At 35.6% G+C, this 22,565-nt stretch overlaps 3 protein-coding genes across 4 annotated transcripts; all 3 read left to right on the forward strand.

The window, feature by feature from the left end:
* The first annotated feature begins 1,926 nt into the window (after positions 1–1,926).
* On the forward strand, positions 1,927–6,612 carry LOC132166311 (lanC-like protein GCL1). The gene is made up of 5 exons (XM_059577109.1): positions 1,927–2,174; positions 2,281–2,456; positions 3,123–3,234; positions 4,804–5,274; positions 6,093–6,612. The coding sequence occupies exons 1-5, from the start codon at positions 2,016–2,018 to the stop codon at positions 6,435–6,437; spliced, it is 1,263 nt and encodes a 420-aa protein (XP_059433092.1). The 5' UTR covers positions 1,927–2,015; the 3' UTR covers positions 6,438–6,612.
* A 4,013-nt stretch (positions 6,613–10,625) lies between these two features.
* LOC132165471 (serine/threonine-protein kinase SAPK1) lies at positions 10,626–13,792 on the forward strand. 2 transcript variants are annotated; one of them, XM_059576054.1, is made up of 9 exons: positions 10,626–10,928; positions 11,141–11,215; positions 11,590–11,691; positions 12,087–12,140; positions 12,446–12,538; positions 12,629–12,721; positions 12,811–12,915; positions 13,071–13,169; positions 13,259–13,792. In XM_059576054.1, exons 1-9 carry the CDS (start codon positions 10,809–10,811, stop codon positions 13,538–13,540), a joined length of 1,023 nt encoding a protein of 340 aa, XP_059432037.1. In that variant the 5' UTR covers positions 10,626–10,808; the 3' UTR covers positions 13,541–13,792. The 2 variants fall into 2 exon arrangements, with proteins under 2 accessions (XP_059432037.1, XP_059432038.1); XM_059576055.1 differs by lacking the exon at positions 12,087–12,140.
* Positions 13,793–16,547: 2,755 nt separating this feature from the next.
* Positions 16,548–19,870, forward strand: LOC132166637 (small ribosomal subunit protein eS6-like). The gene is made up of 6 exons (XM_059577484.1): positions 16,548–16,669; positions 16,774–16,838; positions 18,535–18,592; positions 18,684–18,792; positions 18,970–19,242; positions 19,396–19,870. Exons 1-6 carry the CDS (start codon positions 16,664–16,666, stop codon positions 19,632–19,634), a joined length of 750 nt encoding a protein of 249 aa, XP_059433467.1. The 5' UTR covers positions 16,548–16,663; the 3' UTR covers positions 19,635–19,870.
* The last annotated feature ends 2,695 nt before the right edge of the window (positions 19,871–22,565 follow it).

Below are 22,565 nucleotides of genomic sequence, written 5' to 3' on the forward strand. Positions count from 1 at the left end.
TACTGGACAAAAGAAGGCCACTATTGTCTTTGATGAGACTACAGCTTTGTTAACTTTTTTATTTTTTAAATTAAAATTATTAATAAATAATTCAAACACAAAATATATATATATATATATATATATATCAAAACACTTTCTTCAAACTAAAAATAAAAAAAAGGAACCTTTGAAATGCATTAATAATGAGAAACACTATAAAATAGAGGGCGCCTTAGAACCAGTTAAGGGTCTATGAAACCAATCTTGCAACTGAAAAATCAATTCAAAATGTTTCAAAATATTTGATGACATCTTCTTGTACAAAATAAAAATGCTGAAGTTTAAGAACAAATAATGGCTCATACTTTGATGAAAGAATGAGATTTTCATTAGAATTTGTTTCACATGATATTTTAATGAAAGTCCACTTTAACGCCCTCAAATTATCACTTTAATGACAATCTACCCCATAAACTATCAATTGCGACAATTTACTCTCAAAACTATCAAAACATTGACAGTGTACCCTCCTATGCTATTAAAATGACGAAATTACCCCTATAGAACTTTTAATAACACAAAAATACCCTTAAAATTTTGAAAAAATAAAAAATAAATTTTATTGTTTTTGTTTTTATTTTTATTTTAGTAAGGGTAATTTCGTCATTTTATTAAAATTGAGGGTACATTGTCATTGTTTTGGTAGTTTGGGAGGGTAAATTGTCGCAATAGTTTGAAGGGTAAATTGTCATTTGAGTGATAGTTTGAAGGGATTAAGTAGACTTTACCTTAACTTTTAGAAGATATATGTAACATTTATTATTATTTTTTTACATCTGTAACATTTATTATTAAAAATACACCATCAATCTCCAAAAGCACGACCCACTTTTTTCTCTTAACGTTTGCTAATAATTTAAAACTTTTCGGATAATTGGGTTACCTTATTATCAAAATTCAAAAGAAATGTTTTTTTTTTGTCCTTCTATAAAATTATATGAAAATATTTGGATGAACACAAATGAAACAGACCAATTCTATCTAGACACGTGAAACACCCGACCAATTCCACTATAGTAATGCTATTCTACACATTTTTAAATAGTGTTTCTTATTAGTCATTTGAAAAAAAAAAAAAAAAAAAGTTAAATTTACCCTAAGTTTCAGGAGTTTTTCAATTCGAACCCCAACATTTAAAAATTGGCAATGTATCCCCTTAATGTTTCAAAAAATTTCAATTCAAATCTTTCGTTACTAATTTTCGTCAAATTTGATGAAAATCTATGAAATTACGTAATTACCCTCGATTTTTTTTTTTTTTTTTAAAAAAAAATCCGTCCAATTAAATAGAAATTAGTAACGGAAAGTCTGAATTAAAATTTTTTGAAACATTGGGTATATATTGTCAATTTTTAAACATTGAAATTTGAATTAAAAAACTCCTAAAACTTCAAGGGTAAAATAAATTTAACCCAAAAAAAATTAATTACTTAAATTACGTTATATCAATTAATATAATAAATAAATGTAAAAAAAATATCATTACTCTTTCTACCATACTTTGACGTGCAAATCATCATCGATGAGTACGACGACAGCCCGCCTAACGGGGACCATTTCACAACTAAAAATTATTAAAATCAGTTGATACCAGTTTTGTCTAAATCATCATCGTCCTAAACACCATGATTAGCAGTAAGCCCGGTCCCACATTTCTGTTATATTATCTAAAGCCCCCGGTGCCACATATCTGGTTACCAGCCCAATTTGCGGAAGCACATGATCCTCATGTATCTAACGGTCTTATTTAATTCTCCAAAAGTTGGAAACGTGGCACGCGTTCACAGCATCTCCGCGCTTCACCGACCCTTTCGTACAACCACAGGTGTCCACATTTTCACACACAAGCTGCTCTCACCCTCTACATATTCCATTCCTTTATGCTTCTCTTGTCCCACTGTCAGAGCAACACACACGCACACACGCACTAACACAAACGGAGACAGAAGAACCGCTCGGAGAGAGTTCGTAGTATGTCGGAGGTGATGGAGTTCGCGTCGTCCCAGGAGGGCCACGAGGAGAGCGAGAACGAGCGGCTGGAGATGATTCACAATATGGATGATCCAACGGCCGGGAGCCTGTCCCTCCCCAGGGAGATTTTTTTGAGAGCGGCAGTGTCGCTTAAGGACCAGGTACGTGATTTACGGGGGAGCCGGGGAGGGGTGTAGGTTAAGGTGTGTCACCATGAGTGAGCACGTTAGCTGAAGTGCTTGACGCTTTTGTAATTGTTGTGTTCAGGTGGTGCAATTGACGTGGAGAGGACAAGCGGCTATGGACCCCGCTGTGTATACGGGTCTGCTCGGGACGGCTTTCACCTGCTTACGGTCGTACGAGGCCACCGGTAACCAGCAGGACTTGCTGTTGTCGGCTGAGATCGTCGACACGTGTGCCGTCGTCGCACGTGCCTCCACCAGGTTTTTTTTTTAAAAAAAATTTATTTATTTAAAAAAAAAAAAGAGGTTCAGTGGGTGGTTATTATCTTGTCTAATCGGTTTTAGGAAAGTGTCGGAAAATAGGTGGGCGTGAACCTCACACGGACTTTGCTGGGTCCGAGAAAATGTCTGAAACTACGGCGTTTAATAAGTAAACATTAAGAAATCATCCTATGCTTATTTTAATATGATAAACATTCTGATTTTAATAAGGTGGTGTAAGAAGATATGTCGATTTCCAGTTTGGAAGAGAATTAATCAGTGGGGATATATCATATATGTGAAACTTGACGCTTAAGGATGTATTGTTTGTACCTTTGTGGGAGCATCTTAATCAACAAGAACACAAGGAATATTCTACTGCAAGTGCCGGCCACTAACAAGTTTAACCCGTGAAGCAACCTTGTGGGCTCATCTATGAGTTTGAACTCGGTATATGGTTTTTGGACCCTAATCAAGCCAACCATCATTTCACACGTCATAACCCATATATCTAATGTTTGATATTTGGAAGATACGAGGAGAATTTGGCAAATACCAAAGATATTTGCTATTTGTAGTTTGTCTTTAATTCGTAATCTTCTATATAGTCAAAGCTTTTCCTTGTTGTGGGGTGAAGTAAATTTTGGTGATATATTGGTATGACAGGCACGTGACATTTTTGTGTGGAAGAGGTGGGGTTTACGCACTTGGGGCTGTGGTGGCTAATTGCAGAGGGGACCAAGAGAGGCGAGACTTGTTCTTGAGTCTCTTTCTTGAGGTGATATAAATCTTTCTTGGATTATATATGTCCTGTTTTGGAATCTCTTTAATCCATTTATGTATTGAAAATGTTGTCCCTGTCACATGGTTTTTTCATATCTTGGAAATAATATCTGTTTGGGGCCATGGATTGTCACAAAAAAATCCTTGCCCTATTGTTTTCTCCATTGCCACATATACCCAAGTACATCCATAATTATTAATTGAAAAGGACGCTCTTCTTGTATTATTGAATGCACTTGTCTACCAATTATCTAACCAAAATCCAATGCATGCTTCTCAAAAAAATCTAATCATTGCTATTTCTGGTCCCCAACTAAAGAGTAGATTTTGGCAGAATTGCAACATGTGCAACCAAGCACAGTTTTTCCAGGAGTAACCAATTAACTTGTTTCTTGGGAAGAGATAAATGCACTTAATAAAACCCTCTTTCTGGCTAAGAAATAAGGAAGCATGGTTTTGACTTCACAAAACCTAACATCATTATTTTGACTTTACAAAACCCTCTCTTTGTTTTGTTAAGATGTGGTCTTGTAACTTATCTTTATTGTTTGTGGAGGTAGTTGTTCAAGAAATAAGGAAGCATGGTTTTGACTTCACAAAACCTAACATCATTATTTTGACTTTACAAAACCCTCTCTTTGTTTTGTTAAGATGTGGTCTTGTAACTTATCTTTATTGTTTGTGGAGGTAGTTGTTCACATTATTTTTGTTGGGGAGAGAAACACCAAGGGAGCCAAATAAGAGTAAGTTAATATACATATTATAACGCTATTTCTAGCCCAAAAGCCTAAGCTAATGGCTTAAATCCACTTATGTATATTAAGTACTATTGTTTTTTATATTTCTTCAATATGGGATACAAACTTCACAAGTGTATGCACAACAAATCTCTCCTTACTTGTGAGTCTCTACCACATTGACCAAACTCCCCCTCACACAATAGTGTCACGCATACTCTAATAGAAACGACACTCGTTTTACCAGAGTCAAACCAAGACACTCATTTCATTGCGTCTATTGAATCTACAGTGTATTTTGGTAATAATTATAAGAGGACAAGTGGTTCTGTGCATTTTGTGGATCTGCCTTTTTTTGGGGTAATTCATTTACTCTATTTTTCTATACTTTTCATTGTCAAAATTAGCCAGTGAATAATGAGAAAGAATAGCATCATTTGGTGGATCTGATTTAGATTGAAATACAATTTTTAGTGATGATTACCCTTTTATTTCTTTGCCATCTAGTCCTTATAAGTATCTTAGTCTCTTAAAAGCCAGTTGCAAGAAAAAAAACTTGGGACAGAGATGTGTCCCAGCTGTTTAGATTAGTTAGTTATCATTGTGGTGGAGGATCTATCCTTTCATATTAGGTGGTACTTCTTAAAAATCCAGAAATGCCATAAATGTAAATGTTCGGTGTATTCTGCAATGGCCTCACAAAGACAGCCTAAGTTTTCATTTACACATATAAGTGGAAATGTCATGGAGCTCTCTATCAAGAGATGTCATGTCTTCTGGAAGCAACAAGCATGTCTAATATTTGTCTAAACTTAATCAATGTACAGCTGGCACAGGAGAAAGCTCTCCCTGTTGGACCTGAGGAGGGTGGTTTTGGAATGTCATATGATCTTCTCTATGGGCGAGCTGGCTTTTTATGGGCTGCATTGTTCATAAACAAGCATCTTGGACAAGAAACATTGCCCAGTGATCTTCTCATGCCTGTCGTTGATGCAGTACTAGCCGGGGGCAGGGCAGGGGCATCTGATAACACAGCCTGCCCACTGATGTACAGATGGCATGGAACAAGGTACTGGGGCGCAGCCAACGGCCTAGCCGGAATCTTGCAAGTGCTGCTCCACTTCCCTCTCTCCAAAGAGGATGCTGATGATGTCAAGGGGACTTTGAGGTATATGATGAGTAATAGGTTTCCTCATAGTGGAAATTACCCTGCAAGCGAAGGAAACCCAAGGGACAAGTTGGTGCAATGGTCTCATGGTGCCACTGGTGTGGCCCTTACTCTGTGCAAGGCATCAAAGGTTAGAAACTTCAATACCATAATTGCATTCCTTCAGACCCATTCTTTTTATTTTTCGGTTAAGTAGCAAGCCTATTCATACCAATGGTAATATTAACATAAACATCAGTATGAGAACTATTAGGCATCAGGATCTGTTCAATGTGATGGAATTCTCCGTAAGGTTGACGATTTACATAAAGTTTAAGCACTCATGATATATATGCAAAACAGAATTATCAGTAAAAGAAAATGTTATAATAAGCCAAATCACTAATCCTTAATCCCAAAATCAGTTTCTTTACATTAATTGTTGGAACTAGTGGCTCATATTAGAACATCAGTGGAAGGCCAAATAGACGGGAGCGAAGTGAACGTCGCGATTGCGACATTCACAAAGCGGGAGTCTACTGGCCCATGAGCGTAATTAAGTTTGCGGGGGGAACAACTAGGTTGTGGGGGTACGGGGGTAACGCCCCTACGGTACAGTACGGGGTATTTTGGGGATTTTCAAAATACGTCCGTACAATTAGGGTTTAAGGTTTTTCTATATATAATTAATAGCAAAATACAACCGCACTCTCTGTGGACATAGGCATATTGCCGAACCACGTTAAATCTGTGTCTTGACTCTCACTTAATCTTTCTCTTTTCAATTCTATATTGTTTATCATTGTGGTGCACGGCAACAACACTAAATTTACATATATCAATGCATACACTTCTAGATTTTGGAGACCTGCATAGGAGTGCCATTAGAAATAATATATTGAGGACACAGATATTTGCATTTGGCAAAAATAAATGAATTGATGGGAACTTGTTCTATCTTTTAATCAGGTGTTTCCAAGTGATAGAGAATTCCGTGATGCTGCAATAGAAGCTGGGGAAGTTGTGTGGAAAAATGGTCTGGTGAAGAAGGTGGGACTTGCAGATGGTGTGGCCGGGAACGCTTACGCCTTCTTGTCCCTCTATCGACTGACAGGAGAGAGCATATATGAAGAGAGAGCAAAGGCATTTGCAAGCTTCTTGTATCATCATGCTAGAGAGCTTGTGAGTACAGTGGGACATGCTCCTGGGGCTGACTATGCTTACTCTCTTTTCCAAGGACTCGCTGGAACTGCTTGTCTCTGGTTTGATCTGCTAGCACCTGAAAACTCTAGGTTCCCAGGATATGAAGTGTAGGTTAAATTGTGCAAATTAAGCTAATATCTCCTTTATGAGCTTGAAATGTAATCTAACATGTACATACGAATGCATACTAAATCTTCCCATAATGCTCTAATGTATCCAAGGATTGTAGGACCTTGTCCTATATACTATCTTGATATATGATATGAGGATAGTACTGTTTCATCAAGTTGATTGATATGTTTTCATGTATAATGTCAACTTTATGGGAGACCCATTTTTAGTAATATGCAAGTATATGGATCTTGGAATTTTACGGTTCCTTAAAGTAGTATATAATCGCATAGCTTTTGGAAAGCTATGACTAACCTTTTAGTAGTATATCAATATATAAATGTTAGAAAGTTGAAGTTTTTTAAAAAAATCTCTCGGATGACTTAACATTATTAAATCACCACTTGTCCTCAAAGTTTAAACTAATAGAAATAAGTAAATTTAATCATTTAATCAACAGTTTAACATTCACCATCACGTATGGGCTTAAACACCCTTTTAATGGGTGTGACTCAACATGTGAAATATTTAATTTAAATTGGGGGGAGGGGATAAATTGATGGAATCAAAATTTGATCCCAAGACCTTTGGCTCTTGTACCATATTAAATCACTGCTTGTCTTAAAAGCTTAAGTTAATAGAAAGAGGTAAATTTAATCATTTAACCAACACTTTTTAGCAACACAATTAGGGATTTAAAAACTATTTTGAGATATGTTGAGAGCATCAATTGAAGAATCCAAATCAAACTTCGAAAATTAACAATTGAATTTTCTTTTTACAAAACTCCTATTGGTTCAAAGACTAATTTTTACTACTGTGTCATCCTGAGAATCGTATAGCAGTCTAATAAATAGCATTACTAAAAAAAACAATAGCTAGTATTAATATTGTCTTTGACTATGCCACTGTTTGTTCTATTTCCATCTTTGTTTTTTTTGTTTTGTTTTATTTTTTTTGTTTTTTTGTTTTTTTTTTAAATTTTTTTTTTGTTATGGTGAAGTTGCCAATAATAAGCGAAAAATGTAAATTAATCTAGAGGAGCAGTGATTTGGCCTCTAAACCAATAAAGGGGTACCTAGCTCTTTGTTCTTGTGACACACTAACAATTACATTTTTTTTTTTTATATATAATATTTTTGGACGTGAAGTAAAAAATTCTTGCCTTTTTTTTGAATTGGCTTTTGCATCTACTAGCCCTTCGGTAGCCCTCTAGAGTTCTCAAAGTTCAATATATTTCTCTCAATTTATGTTCATAGGAATTTCAAAAAGTGAAGCAGGGAGGGTGATGTGCCAAATAGTGAAAATCAATTATAGACCAATAATTTAGATTTCTTGAAGATCCTGAAAAGAGTCTTTGTAAATAAACTATAACATTTTCTCTCATGAATTTTCTTGTCTGCAAAGGACAACCGGCTTCCTTAATTTCTTTCTTCTCCCACTGCAACCCTCTATATAAAGAAAGTATCTCTCCATATAACTGGAAGAGAAAATGACAGTTTCTTCCTTTTCTTCCATGGCTTTTTTTGGGGTTTTGGCATTCTTTGCTCTACTCTTTTCTATTGTTTCGCTTGCTTATATTGAGTATCCAATTCCTGTTCCTCCTCCTCCTCCAGGTAAATGTTTCTTTTTCGCTTTCATGTTTGTATATATATAGGCATTCTAATCTCTTTCTCCTTTTGTTTTCCCTTCATTTTGTGCTTATGTGATAATAATATGCAGCAGCCACAGGGTCAGCTTGTGCAAGGTTAAACAAAACTTGGCATGGGAGATGTTGGTCTACAAGACACTGCAATAAGCATTGCATTCATCAGGAGCAGGCACACCATGGCGGAGCATGTTATGAGTTTTGGCGTAGGAAGTGCTACTGCTTTAACGGATGCATCTGATCAGTGAAAGTTGATGACAAACGCATCGTCATTGAATAATTGAATTGTTTTTTTTTTTTTTTTTTTAAATAAAAAATAAAAATTGTGAAGTAATATAAAGGTTGCTAGAGCAGGTTGTGAATGCGATGAGCATTGAATCAATTTGCACATGTAAATAATGAAAATTATTAGCACAAGAGCTTGACGGTGTGTGCCGGCTAGAAATAACTTCTATGCTTAAGTAGAGTGGTATTTAGAAAGACAAATAAAATGTAATTAATTATGAGTTTTGAGCTGAGGGCTAAAAGCTTTTTACTTTATTGGAGCTTTCCCTTTTTAGTGTTTCATGTTACCGTTGAGAATTTTAATTTGGCCTCAATGATTAGTGGAAATGAGACTCAATTATTGGTTATTATTCCCTATTGTTACATATATTTGATAGGACCTAAGCCCATGTGCCCGGGTCATAAAGTTCTATGAACACGGGCACAGATATTGCCAGAAGCCCATAATCTTTAGGGGGGTTGGCACTATCAAAAACTCGCATTGCCTCGAAAAAGCGTTGTCGAATATATATTGGGAGCTCACAGCTCGGTGCAATAGATGGGGAATGTATAATGGAGGCTCAGGACAAGTTCCCTACCGAGCTTGTGGAAATGACTGAGCCAATATAGCATATAGGCGAGAGCAACACATTTATTACTCACAAAATGCGCAAAACGCCAGCTACGGGATACATATTAACTATTAGGATGATTACAAGCTATTCACAGGATACACAATAAATGTCAAGGCGGTTACAATTTGTCCATAACAGTTAGAAGATCAAATCCTTAACTTACTCCCGGATCCCGAATCTCTAGCCCAATTTCCATCTTCCGCGCCTGACAACATAGCCTATAAATATACTCACATAATGAGTTGAAGTTATGCGATATATTTTCTATCTAGTCCTAGAACCAGCAAAGAAGCCTGACTTTAGCATCGGAGGAGGATCCACCCAAACATTCCCCAATGAATTCTTTCGACCTTTTTGTTTTGCAGACCAGAAGAGAAGCGCATAAGGAATTTACGGAGTTGTCCTCGTACTGACCATACCAGAAACTGTTTCAACACCTATAATATGGGATGTTGGCAATATCCCAAGATCATTGTTTGATTCGCTGCCTCCCCTCCTTTGCTTGGCGCTCAAATCGGATTGGTATATCTCTTTCTGAGTTTTATTGGGCCCAAGAATCTCGAGTTAATTATGTGAAGTGAGCTGAGTTTTTATTTCTGCACAACTCATAACAAAGATAAAAGTAGTTTTGAGTGTTTCGTGTATTGAATTGTTTATTAAAATGCTTTTGCTTTTTTGCTAAGAAGGAAAAAAAAAAAAAATCTTAAAATTAATTTTGAGACTTGAGAGGCTTTAGATGCAATCCATTTATCCAAACAATTTAAATGTGAATTAATTGACATAAAAAATAGATTTTTTTTTAAAATTTTTAAATTTAATTTTTAAATTAAATTAATAAAAAAATTATTATACTGGCGTGACAAAACGGTGCATTTTGATTGAAACTAAGGGGCGTTACAAAAATCTAATGGTAAGAATTTTATTGACATTTTGATTAACCTAAGGAGTAAAAATTCGAAAAGAAAAAAAAATACTTAAGGAAAAAAAAAAAGAAAAAAAAAAGGATATATGAAATTCCAGAAAGTATCGTTTCCAAAAGAACCATGCTTGTTGATAACGTGTGGTATAATCGACAACGACAACATCCTTTCGTGCACTTCGGAGAAGGATGATGGATGAAATATTGAAAAATCACAATCGAGGTTTGGCCCACCATCAAATGGATGCCGCACACTTCTCACTGTTCTTCCTTCTCCACTGTCCACGGCACCTTTCTGTTCCACCCTCCGTCACTTTCTCTCATCTCCTCGTAATCCTCAAACTTTTATTGCCCAAACGTTCCCCGTATTCTATCATTCTACGGGAGTAACGTTTATATGGATACTCGCTCAAACTTCTCTTCACGATCATAATTATAATTTATTTTAAAAACATAATCTTTGTAAAAATGGAGAAATTTAAGTGACATAAATTAAAGTTATAAAAAGGGTAAATTTAATCTATCAATCAAACTTTAACAGACGATACCAAAGTTGCAATCTTGTGTAGCGATTATGGGGAGGTTTTGGCAGACGCTAGCGAGTGTGATGCGACAGCACCACTTGGTCACAGCTGGTTGAATTCTTCTCGAAATTCTAACCACTATCATTACCCCACGTGTATCCTCTGTTCATTCATGTCCCCCCTCTCCCCTCTCCCTCGCTTCTGAAGACTTTTATTTGAAGAAAGTCCGCTTGGAATCTGGGGCTACCCCAATCAGCCCTACAGCCTTTTTGCATTGGAGGCCTTGAAAACCATGTAGATACTTGAAGCAAACAAATAGAGAGAGAAAGAGAACAGAGAGAGACAGTTCTTTATGCTAGTTTGAGAAGCAAGGAGCAAATAATGGAGCGCTATGAGATACTGAAAGATATTGGGTCAGGGAACTTTGGGGTGGCAAAGCTGGTAAGAGATAAATGGAGTGGTGAGCTCTACGCTGTCAAGTATATCGAGAGAGGCCAAAAGGTGCTATCTTTGTTAGCTTTCATTTCACACTTCTCTGTGATTTTTGTATAAATAATAATAAAAAAAAACTAGGCTTTTATTCATAAACTTCTCTTTAATAAATCTGGGTTGTATTTGTTTATTCATTTTTCCATCTGGGTTGTGTGTGTTTTTCCAAGTGGGTTTTTGATTTCATGGATATTTGATTGGCATCTTTTCTATTGGTTGGGCAGATTGATGAACATGTGCGGAGGGAGATAGTGAATCACAGGTCTCTGAAGCATCCTAATATAATCAGATTTAAGGAGGTATATTGCTGTTTTATAATCTCCATTTTTCCTTCAAAATGCACCTCTGGACTTCTTGTGATTAAGCCTTGTTGTAGGTAAATGAAAAGAGGTCCTTTAGGATATTTATTATTCTTTCCCAACTCGAAAGAACTTCAAAAAGATAGGACTACTTTTGCTCTTAATAGAATATGCTTTATCATTCCACTTGTTTCTGGACTCTCTTCCCCTTTTCCATGATTCTTTACATTTCTATCTAAAATTGGTAAATAAAAGTTACTTTTTTTCTACTTTAATTAATGATTTTTCAAATTGATGTCATTGATGAGTTATGAAGCCACACATATATTAAAAGTGTATGACAGATTGAGAGCAAAGAGGCCTTTTTGTTGCAGGTGCTGCTAACACCAACTCATCTAGCCATAGTCATGGAATATGCTGCTGAAGGAGAACTATTTGGAAGAATATGCAATGCTGGTAGATTCAGCGAGGATGAGGTAAATTATGGTTAAGAGAAAATTGACATTATCAACAGGGCATGATATTCATCTTAATGATTTTTTCACTCAACAGAAATGCCTATTATTGCACACATATTTCTTGCAGATTTTTCAATTTGACAGCAACCAATGCCATTTCTAATGGGGTACTATGATTTTTATTATAAATTCCTTATAAGTTGATGTAATAGTTCATATGACACTCATATAGATTATCACTGAATTTAAAAAAATTATAGTAAAAGCTATATTACCTTTTCCTTATCGACAGCTCAAGGTTCATTAATTTTTTTTCTCAATATGCAATATGTAATTTTGGATTTTTTTTTTCTTTTTTATATATGGTATTTATAAATTCTCTTCTTCTTTCATATTTTTTATGTTTGCATCAGGCAAGATATTTCTTTCAACAACTTATTTCTGGAGTTAGTTACTGCCATTCCGCGGTATCATTCTTAACCATCTAATTTATAAATGTACAAAGTTTTTTTCCCAAATTAGGAGTTTATTAAATTGGCATGTGTTTAAAAATAATGCGAGAATTATGTACGTTATTAAAAATATATGTGAGAATTATATGCATTTTGAATATATGTCAATTTAATTGACTAAATTAAAGAAAATTACTCTAACCCAATTTGAGAAAAAATTTATCCATAAAAATGGGATAATTGGTCTTTGATTAAATTGGGGCCTTGCACCTCTTTGTGAATAGAAGATAATTTTTTTTTTTTCCTTTAAATTTTCCCAGCAAATTTGTCACAGAGATCTGAAGCTGGAAAACACACTTCTAGATGGAAGCTCGGCACCACGTCTCAAAATATGTGACTTTGGCTATTCCAAGGCAGTGAACTTACTAATTATATATTCAATCTTTAATAAATTCTGCAGCAAATATAAATCGAAATACTAATTATTCTGCCTCATTTTACAGTCATCGGTGTTACATTCCCAGCCCAAATCAACTGTAGGAACACCAGCTTATATTGCACCAGAGGTCTTGTCAAAGAAAGAATATGATGGGAAAGTAAGTTCTATTCTTCTATCTTCTTATTTAGGACCAACTATGGTCACTAAGTAAGCATGATAACTCTTTTACCATTGAAAATTATGCAGATTGCAGATGTTTGGTCTTGTGGGGTTACCTTATATGTGATGCTGGTTGGAGCTTATCCCTTTGAAGACACACAAGATCCAAAAAATTTTAGAAAAACACTTCAGGTTAGTTATGAATTATGATAACAATTTTAGTTGATCAGGATTCGAACTTATCTTATAATCTATGTTCTGATATCATGTTCAATCATTATTTATCCCGAAAGCTGAAAAACATTTTTTATCGCGGTTTAATAAAACATGCTGATTGCTTGTGGCAGAGGATTCTTAGTGTTCACTACTCAATTCCAGCCTACGTTCGTATCTCCATGGAATGTAGACATCTTTTATCTCGAATTTTTGTAGCAAACCCTGAAAAGGTAGTAAAAGTTTACTGATTTTGATTCAAATGTTTTAGTCCTCTTTAATTATTCTCTATGATTCATGTAATTATTTGCTTTTTGTATAGAGAATAAGTATCCCAGAAATAAAGAAGCATCCCTGGTTCTTAAAAAACTTGCCCATAGAGTTCATGGATGAAAGTGAAGGTGGCATGCAGAATGAGGATGAAAGTGAATCCCCCCAAAGTATTGAAGAAATACTGTCCATAATTCAAGAGGCTGGGAAAGCAGGTGAGGGGGTCAAACTTGGTGCGATTGTTGTTGGTGGCAGCATGGATCTTGATGAGATTGAAGCAGATTGTGACATAGATGACATTGAGACAAGCGGGGATTATGTCTGTGCATTATGAAATTTATTGAGTGCTGGTTTGAGATAAGGCACACTTTTCATGGTCAAAGGGAATCAAATTATTGTTTAGTGGGGTGATGCTGATTGCCTTCTTTGGAAGCTGGCTGGCTTGGTCTGTGTGTAAAGAGAATCAGGTTAAGGTTATGCATGTTTGCTTTTTTAAAAAAAATAAAAAATAAAAACTTGTAAAAATTTTAGTTCTTCCATCTCTTGTAATCTTGAGTTGTGCTTAAGAGAATACTTGTTGACCTGAGGGCTGAGAGTTCTAATTTAAATGGCACTTGCTGATCTCTACTAATAAAAGTCGAATGATAGAGATTTTAAATAATTTTGCTGTTTGAATTGCTAGCAATTTGAGCAAGAAATGTGATAGATCTTTCATGGGACCCATCAACCGGAACCGGATCCGGATCCCCTAGAATTCCTGAGAGAATTTTAATTTCTGAAATTTTAGATTCAGGTCATCTATTTTCATCCAAGAGTCATTATCTTGTCACGTATCTCACTGCTTATAAAATAATAATAAAATTTTAATGATATTAATGATCATCATTATTTTATTATTTTATTAGTAGTGGGACACGTGGCTGAATAATGGCTCTTGGATGAAAATAAATGGCTTCAATCTGAAATTTCATAAACTAAAATTTCCCTATGTATTCTAGGGGATCCGAATCCCCATCAACCTGCCCCTTATTTGGATAGGTAGATCATATAGAAGCTTCGTCACATTTATTGTCTGAATTGCAAGTAATTTGAATAACAAATTGCTGAAAATCCTAATTCAACAAGGAAATGGTCAAATAATAATAATAATAATAATATGGAGAGTAAGATTTTGGGGCCAAGCCCTACTTAATACCTTGTAAATTGCTTTAAAAAAAAAAAAAAAAAAGGAAAATCCACTTTATCCCCTGAAGTTTCAGGAGTTTGTCAATTTGAACCAAAAAGTTTAAAAATTGGCAATGTATCTGCCTAATGTTTCAAAAATTTTTAATTTAAACCGTCCGTTACTAATTTCCGTTAAATTTGACGGAAATTTTTTTTTAAAAAAGCCTGAGGGTAATTATGTAATTTTATAGATTTCCGTCCAATTTGGCGAAAATTAGTAACGGAAGATTTAAATTGAAAATTTTTGAAACATTAGGGGGGTACATTGCCAATTTTCAAACTTTGGGATTCAAATTGAAAAACTCCTGAAACTTTAGGGGGTAAAGTGAATTTTTCCAAAAAAAAAAAGATAGAAGTTTTTCTCCTGATTGAAGGAATTTCTTTCATTTCAATTTATTTAATTTACACTTTTGAGCATGTGATCTTTTTTACATACATTTTTAATTCTCATATGCATTTTAAAAAAGACATGTGATTTTAATGTACATTTTTCAGAGTACATATAAAAATTGTATGCTCTAACTACAAAATATTAGTTTAATTAATAGACTGAATATTAGAGGAATTTCTTCTCCTCCCACCTACTTTGAAACAAAACTAATGTATTTATAAAGAGGATAAGAAGGATATATCTGAGTTTCATTATATCAGCATGATTGAAACATCATAAGATGATTGGAACACGTATTATTTCACAGGCAACAAAAGAAACCATATAATATAAACTTTTTAATGTTGTCAAAGTTAAGATAAGCTTATAAGGTGTCCTCAAGGGGTAGCTCAATCGGCTGTGGACCACGCCTAATGAAGCGAAGGTCACTAGTTCGAATTTCCCTCCCCCTTCCCTTGTGTGGACATGTAAAAAAAAAAAAAAAAAAAAAAAAAAAGATAAACTTCTAAGGGGATATTGTTATATGCTCATAAAATACTTCCTAGTCCAATACTTTAGCTGCTTGTCTGGAGAAAGCTGATTGGCTGTGCCTAATTAATTAAATCTGCACCAATTTCATAGACATTAATTTTGCTTAGTTTTGGAAGGTTATCGTTTAAGAAAATTTAGAGTAATGCTAGGGACCATCGTTTTATTTTCTTTTTATTCTCCTAAAGTTGATGTGGCTTTTAAAATCATCATTAAATTTTAGATGAATCATACTTGAAAAGCCATATCAGATTTATGAGGATAAAAAGATGGTTCCTAGCATTACTCTATTATTTATGCACACACCCATAATTCATGCACCTACTCTTGTTAGTACATTGCTTGAGGGTTTAATAATTATTTATTTTAAAAGTTTCAATTAAATATTTTAACACTCTTTTTAGCTCACATATGCAATATTTAATTGAAATAGAGAGTCGATTGTAGAGTTAGAGTTCGAATTCTTTGAAACCATGTTAAATCACATATTGTCCCAAAAGCTTTAACTAAAAGAATCCCTTCACGTGTGAATATAGACAATAAGTAGACTATTTTAATTAAAATAGAGGTTAAATGATGGATACCATGTAAAATAATTACTTATTCGAAAAACTTAGTCAACAATTTAACTGTAAAATTAGGGTTCAAACTTAAGACTTATTATATCATATTAAATCATTCATTGTCTCCCCTTTTCCTTGTCTCAAAGTTTTAAACCGATAAGGAAAAAAAAAAAAAAATTTAACTAAGACTTTAACAAGGTACAGAATTTTCGGGTCTATTGGCGCAAAAGATAATCAGAAAATTGTATGACTGAACTAAATTTACTTTTTTTTTTTTTTAATAATTAATTTATTGACGAAGTTTTTCTTCAAATTGAAGTATGTTTCTAGAATGTGATTCTTATATGTATTTTTAATAAAATTAAAAAAAGATATAAAGTGCATGTAAAAATCGCATGCTATAAAGATAAATATATATTTAATAGATTAAATTAGTAAATATCCAATAAATTTTGGATCTGGACTCTTCACACCCGCTCAAATTTGAATTAAAGGCCCAATAGGGTCCATTTGATAAACACCCGCAAACCCTACTTTAAGACGTGATGTACGCTTACATACCCATCCACGTGTACGGTCTAAATTCACTCGTACGTCTCACCTCTCTATTCGTTCATTATAATGCCTCTAAGCCGCAACCAAAAACCCTAGAATCGCAAGCAGGAGCGCCCGGAGGAGCAAGAGCACGAGCACGAGCCAGAGGCGGCATTTTTTCATCTATCTGCGGCCGTAGCGAGCGAGTCCGTCGAAAATGAAGGTTCTTATCTATGAATTCCCAATCCTTCTATCTTCCATTGAATTCCTAAGCTCTCTCTCTCACCACTTCTTTTGTAATCGCTTATTGTTTACGTTTTGTTTCAGTTCAACATCGCAAACCCCACCACTGGGTGCCAGAAGAAGCTCGAAATCGATGACGATACCAAACTGTACGACACCCACCCTCGTTCTAGCTCTCTATCTTTCTCTCTTTTTGATTTTCATTCCGTTTTGTGTTTTCTTGGTGTTGTGCTTGTTTTTGTGATCTTATTTGATACAACATTGCGAGTATGATCTAGACGGATTGCCTTACAAATTCTAGAGAGTGGTAGAACAATAGATGGATCTTAAAACAATAAATAAGAATGCAGAAACGCTCCCCCCCCTAATCCCCTATCAAACTACGCAGGCAATCACTTGGAAACCACATGCATCGATTGTTTTTGGGAGTTTAATTTGAGACACTGGTTTCTAGTTAAGCTTTTGCTTTGACTAATTGTATCACTGTGGTCCATGAAAGCCAAATTCTGAAAGAAACACATTGGTAGTACTGTAACAAATAGATTCCAACTATTTCGGGGGTCCACAACTCTTAACACAACCTGTTAATTATTATGCTAGAATGAAACCTCAAGGGGTTGGCAAAGGCTTTGGACCTTGGTGGCATAACAAACAACTCCTTGGGGCTACACCCCTGGTGAAAGCCAGATTTAACATATTTTTGGTGGGCGTGTGTTACGTGTCTGGGGTTGATCCTTCATGGGGTGGTTACATGAAGTGTTCCTACCTTGGGGTGTTCTGTCATAATTTTTTATTTTTTTTTTAATTTTTAATTTTAATTTTAATTTTTATTATGCTAGAACGAGTGTGATTTAGTGATAATTAATCAGTAGAATTAGGGCTGGCAATGACAATTTTTGATACGACTTGCAAACTTGGCACAGCCCTAACATGAAAGTAGCGAGTTAGGATTGAGGGGCTTGAAAAGTTTAATTAAATGGGTCGGGTTAAGGTTGACCTTTGATACAACTTGAATCTGACACATGATATTTAGGACCATCAACTTTTGATGGATTAGGGTTGAGTGGCGCGTGACCCTTTAATTAAGTGGGTTGGATTAGGGTTGACCTATGTATTTTTATATCCATTTAGGACCATCAACTTTTGAAGAATTAGGGTTGAGTGGCGTGGCCCTTTAATTAAGTGAGTTGGATTAGGGTTGGCCTATGTATTTTTATATACATGCCTCGATATGACTAAAATCTGACACATGAACATGCATTGCTACCTCTAAGTAGAATGGTGTGTTCTAATTCAGTTCCTTATTTTTGATAATCTTCATCAAATAGTTTTAGGCTGACTAATTTATGGAGCCTATGCACTTAAATCTTAGCTTTGGTGATAAAATGGTTGCATGGGATTTAAATCTCTTTTAACTTGAACGTGACTGCGAATGTGTTTAAATTTGGATTCAAAAGCGAGGGTTTGTTTGGTTTGTGTGAGAGTGGAGTGAAAAATATGAATATAATATGTAAAGCCATGAAATTGGGCATTTGATATCATCCATATACATTTCAATTTTGTGATCGTGTCTTATAAGTTAATGATGGATGGATTCAGCATGTGAATAATTCATAGTTCCTGGGATTGAATATATTGAGGTGACTGGACTGATTGAGCATGTATGCATGCGTGTATATGGTTCTTCATAGGCATATATGTATACGGCTGTGTTTGTTTGTGTAGGGTATGGAACAGAGGTTGTACTTTTGATTGCAACAGTTGTATGTCTGTTTAGTTTGACCTCTTTTTATGTTGTAATTGAGAAGTAACCAAAAATTCTGTACTTGTAAATTATTATTGCAGCCGAGCATTTTGGGACAAGAGGATCTCACAAGAAGTCCATGGAGATGCATTGGGTGACGTATGTTCTTACAAGTTTTCTTTCTGGTATTTTGCTATGTTTTGTTTCTAGTTATGTGGTATTGAAGTATTTTCTATACTTTTTTATGCAGGAGTTCAGGGGCTATGTATTCAAAATAATGGGAGGCTGTGACAAGCAGGGTTTTCCAATGAAGCAAGGAGTTTTGACTCCAGGCCGTGTTCGTCTGTTGCTCCACAGAGGTTTGTTTATTGTGCATTATTTGAGTGTACTTGTTGCTTTCGAGTATATTAGCACATTGCCAGCAAAATTTTGGATTTCTTTTGTTGTCATTTTGCGAAGTAGCCTGGTCTGCAAACTTCATTTTTGGTGCGTCTTTTTTATAGTGATGCTGATTGGCGTAGAGTTTGTTTGAACAGGAACTGCTTGCTTCCGTGGTTATGGCAGGAGGAATGGAGAGCGCCGAAGGAAGTCTGTTCGTGGATGCATTGTTAGTCCAGACCTCTCAGTTCTGAACTTGGTTATTGTTAAGAAAGGTGACAATGACCTTCCTGGACTAACTGATGTTGAGAAGCCAAGAATGAGGGGTCCAAAGAGGGCTTCAAAGATCCGGAAGCTGTTCAACCTCTCCAAAGATGATGACGTTAGGAAGTATGTCAACACATACCGTAGAACCTTCACAACCAAGTCCGGTGAGTGCTTATAACCAATTAGTCTATTAATTGTCCTTCTAGTCAAACTGAGGTCAAGATGATAATTTATTTATAGAATTAGCATTCTCAATTTTATTGGTTGGTTATCAGCTATTAAAAAATGTATCCTTTATTTTTTTAAAAAAAAATCAGGCAAGAAGTGCAGCAAAGCTCCCAAGATTCAGAGGCTAGTGACTCCTTTGACTTTACAAAGGAAGAGAGCAAGGATTGCAGACAAGAAAAAGAGAATTGCAAAGGCCAAGTCTGAGGCAGCAGACTATCAGAAGCTTCTTGCCACTCGCTTGAAGGAGCAGCGTGACCGCCGTAGTGAGAGCTTAGCAAAAAGGAGATCCAGGCTCTCTGGAGCTTCTAAGCCATCTGTTGCTGCTTAGGTCTCTGAGATGCAGTATGAGCCTTTGGTCGATGAGTGAGTTTTTTGTGGATCATAATAGATAGGTTAAGGGGCTTTTTAATTGTTCTTTAGATTTCAAGACTTCATTTGGGTGTTCCATTGTTCCGAGTATGAAACACCTTTGAGGTTTTGTTTGCTTATAACTTTTAAATGTTTTCTATTATAACTTGCGGATCTGGGTATCTTTTAATGTGAGAATTAATGTTTTTTGATCGAGCTTGGGAGTTCTAAACTTTGGCTTTCAAATGTTTGTTTGTAGTGGTTTTAGTTAAAAATGATACTTTCTTCTAGTTATTTGTTTGCTTTTAATTTTGTTTCTCTCCTTGGTGGTGTGTTTGCTTGAAAAATTCTTTCCTTCTCCGTGTCGTTGAACAATATTATAGTTGAGAAATTCTTCCAATCGTCCGGAGGAAAAATTTCTGTTTAAGCAGCTTTTGGTGCGTATGCATTTCTCCTTGGAAGGATGCTTATGTAATAATATCATGAGATGCTTGCTTAGATCTACGTATATTTACGATCGACTCTCTGATCGAGCAAAGATCTCTCTTTTTGAAACTTGCCTCTGCCTCGATCCGTTAAGAACCTGGCCTCTGTTTTACATTTACTCTTACAAATAAAATATGTAAAATTGCTTGGTCTTTTGTGGGCCCGGTTTATTCCCAGCTGTGTCTGGATTTCGTCCAAACATGACCTATCTAGATACAGAGCACACCTCCCCGCTCCGCTTCTCGGAGGTCCTCTTCCACCTTTGCCACCTTCGGGAGGAGGAGAAATTGCATTTTCCGGCCCTTTTCTTGGCACATCAGTTAGAGGTCGTGTTTGGGCAAGGCTCCCAGTCCATTAACAACCCCTCTCTGGCTGCCTGTGTTTCTTTTTGGGTTCGGATTGTGGTAAAAGGCCACAGAAGTTCAAGACTTCAGTTAAGTGCGCTGCCTTAAAAAACTAGGTGCAATCCCCTTTAACAGGTGACCTCCCCCCTCATCCAAAGGTCCATTCCTGCTTGAATTTTATTTTTAACCCCGTTGTCGAGTGTCACTTATTTACATGTTTTTATGGACTACCACCGGTCCACTTATTACATTCAACTCTCTTCTATTAGTCAAGATCATTAAAATGGACAGAATATTGATCAAGTGCCATGCACCCTGCGTTTTTTTTATTTTTTATTTTTTTAAAAATAAAGGAAGAGAAGAAACAAGTTTGCAAATGCTGAGTGTGTAACAAGTTGTACTTGTAGTTTACGGGGGTGACATTAAATTGTAGTTGAGGGGTTCAAGATATTTAACCCCCTCCCCTCCCACCCTTTTTTTTTTCTTCTTCTGTTTCTTCTTTTTCTTTTATCACTTTCAATTATATCCTTAAAATGTATGAATTTAGAGTTACTATCTTTCACAAGCTTGCTATGCCAACTATCCCATCCAAATTCACACTTAAAGGGACTATATATTTACGCAGTTCAAAACCTTCACACAAAAAACTTTGGTTCCGCGCATGCATCTTGATTCCGTCCAAAATAATAAACAAATGGCTCATAAATCATTTTTGGTAGTGCAAAAGGAATTAAACTTTAGTAGTGTAACTCCCTGGAAATCAATTAATTGGTAATTAACTCTACAATTGCCAGGTAAGTGCTCGTGTGGTCCCCACGAGAGCATTCGTCCATTGTAGTTCTGAAATTTCAAAAATGTAAAAAAAAATGCCCCTCTGAGTGTCCTTAGTGACCCAAAGTTCAATTAATCCTTTAATCAAATTAGTTTTAGTACATCCAATTAACCCTCTAATATCCTAAGTCTAATTAATTATTTGGGTCACTACAAATAGATCTCTACTAAAGAAGGATCCTGGGAGATAATCTGCATGCGATGATATAGAAAATGCTAGTTTTGACGTCAGTTTGGAGGAGTAAGCTAATGTAACATGAAATTTTCAATGAAAACAGGCTCAAGCATCTGTCGCCGGTAGGAGCTTTTTACAATGAAAATATGATAAAGACATTGCTTTAGAGCGTCTACGCCGTCTCAGAATCTACTTTTTTGAAGTCAGATTGTAGTGCAATACGACGCCGAGACCATTTTCAGAAAGTGGAAGTTTCTGATATATATATATATGAACTAATTGGTGTCATCCTTACAGTTCTACATTTTCAACAAGTGCTCACCACATCGACTCTAAACTGGAATTCCTCCCTGGATTTCCATTACGATCACTCTCATTTCCAACGAAGATATGAGTCGATGCTTCCACATGCAGCTGCCTTATTTGGGCAATGCCGACGAACCATTGAGGTTGCAGGCCAGTCAGATTAGCAGCGTGGTTAAGTGTTTGATAAAATTTGTGAAAAAAAATATTATTTTTATTATTTAAAAATGTAGTTCGGCCTTTAAACAGCACGGCTATATCCATGTTTTTAAATTAATGTACTCCCAAACAAAATGCTTTTTACAATTTTGTTTAGAAGTAAGTGTTTAAGCTGCAAAATCGCGGGCCAAATGCAATCTACATCAGCCTTCACTTTCAAACGTTTGAAAGACCCAAATATCTCATCTTTTAGGGCCGAAAGCATCACTAGATGCAATAGCAATCTCCCTCACGAAACTCATTCCCTAGGAGATATTTGTACTTAGAACATTTTTTTTTTCTTTTATTCAAAATATGAGAGAGGGGACGAGGGCCTATTTGAGTGCGCTTTTCGGGAGTTTAGAAGTGCGGTTAACACTCAAAATGTCTGTTCAAAGAAAAAAGTAACCGTTTGGTAAAAAAATTGAAACCGCTTTTAAGGGTCTAAAAAGTTGTTGGAGGTGCTCACCCCCTTATTGTTATAGGATCCTTTGTAACTCGTTTTCCCATATTTGAATAGAAAAAAAAAACCTTTTAGCAGGACCATCATGATAACACCCTTTTTATAGCCCCC

The sequence above is a fragment of the Corylus avellana genome, chromosome ca11, assembly GCF_901000735.1.
Source record: "Corylus avellana chromosome ca11, CavTom2PMs-1.0".
Lineage (NCBI taxonomy): Eukaryota > Viridiplantae > Streptophyta > Magnoliopsida > Fagales > Betulaceae > Corylus > Corylus avellana.

Excerpts from the sequence above, each read along its gene's own strand:
- LOC132166311 (XM_059577109.1), top strand. The coding sequence starts at position 2,016 with ATGTCGGAGGTGATGGAGTTCGCGTCGTCCCAGGAGGGCCACGAGGAG. Across the intron at positions 2,175-2,280 it reads CAGTGTCGCTTAAGGACCAG|GTGGTGCAATTGACGTGGAG; the intron begins GTACGTGATTTA and ends TGTTGTGTTCAG. Across the intron at positions 2,457-3,122 it reads GTCGCACGTGCCTCCACCAG|GCACGTGACATTTTTGTGTG; the intron begins GTTTTTTTTTTA and ends TTGGTATGACAG.
- LOC132165471 (XM_059576054.1), top strand. The coding sequence starts at position 10,809 with ATGGAGCGCTATGAGATACTGAAAGATATTGGGTCAGGGAACTTTGGG. Across the intron at positions 11,216-11,589 it reads ATATAATCAGATTTAAGGAG|GTGCTGCTAACACCAACTCA; the intron begins GTATATTGCTGT and ends TTTTTGTTGCAG. Across the intron at positions 12,539-12,628 it reads GTGACTTTGGCTATTCCAAG|TCATCGGTGTTACATTCCCA; the intron begins GCAGTGAACTTA and ends CTCATTTTACAG.
- LOC132166637 (XM_059577484.1), top strand. Across the intron at positions 18,793-18,969 it reads TCGTCTGTTGCTCCACAGAG|GAACTGCTTGCTTCCGTGGT; the intron begins GTTTGTTTATTG and ends TTGTTTGAACAG. Across the intron at positions 19,243-19,395 it reads AACCTTCACAACCAAGTCCG|GCAAGAAGTGCAGCAAAGCT; the intron begins GTGAGTGCTTAT and ends AAAAAAAATCAG.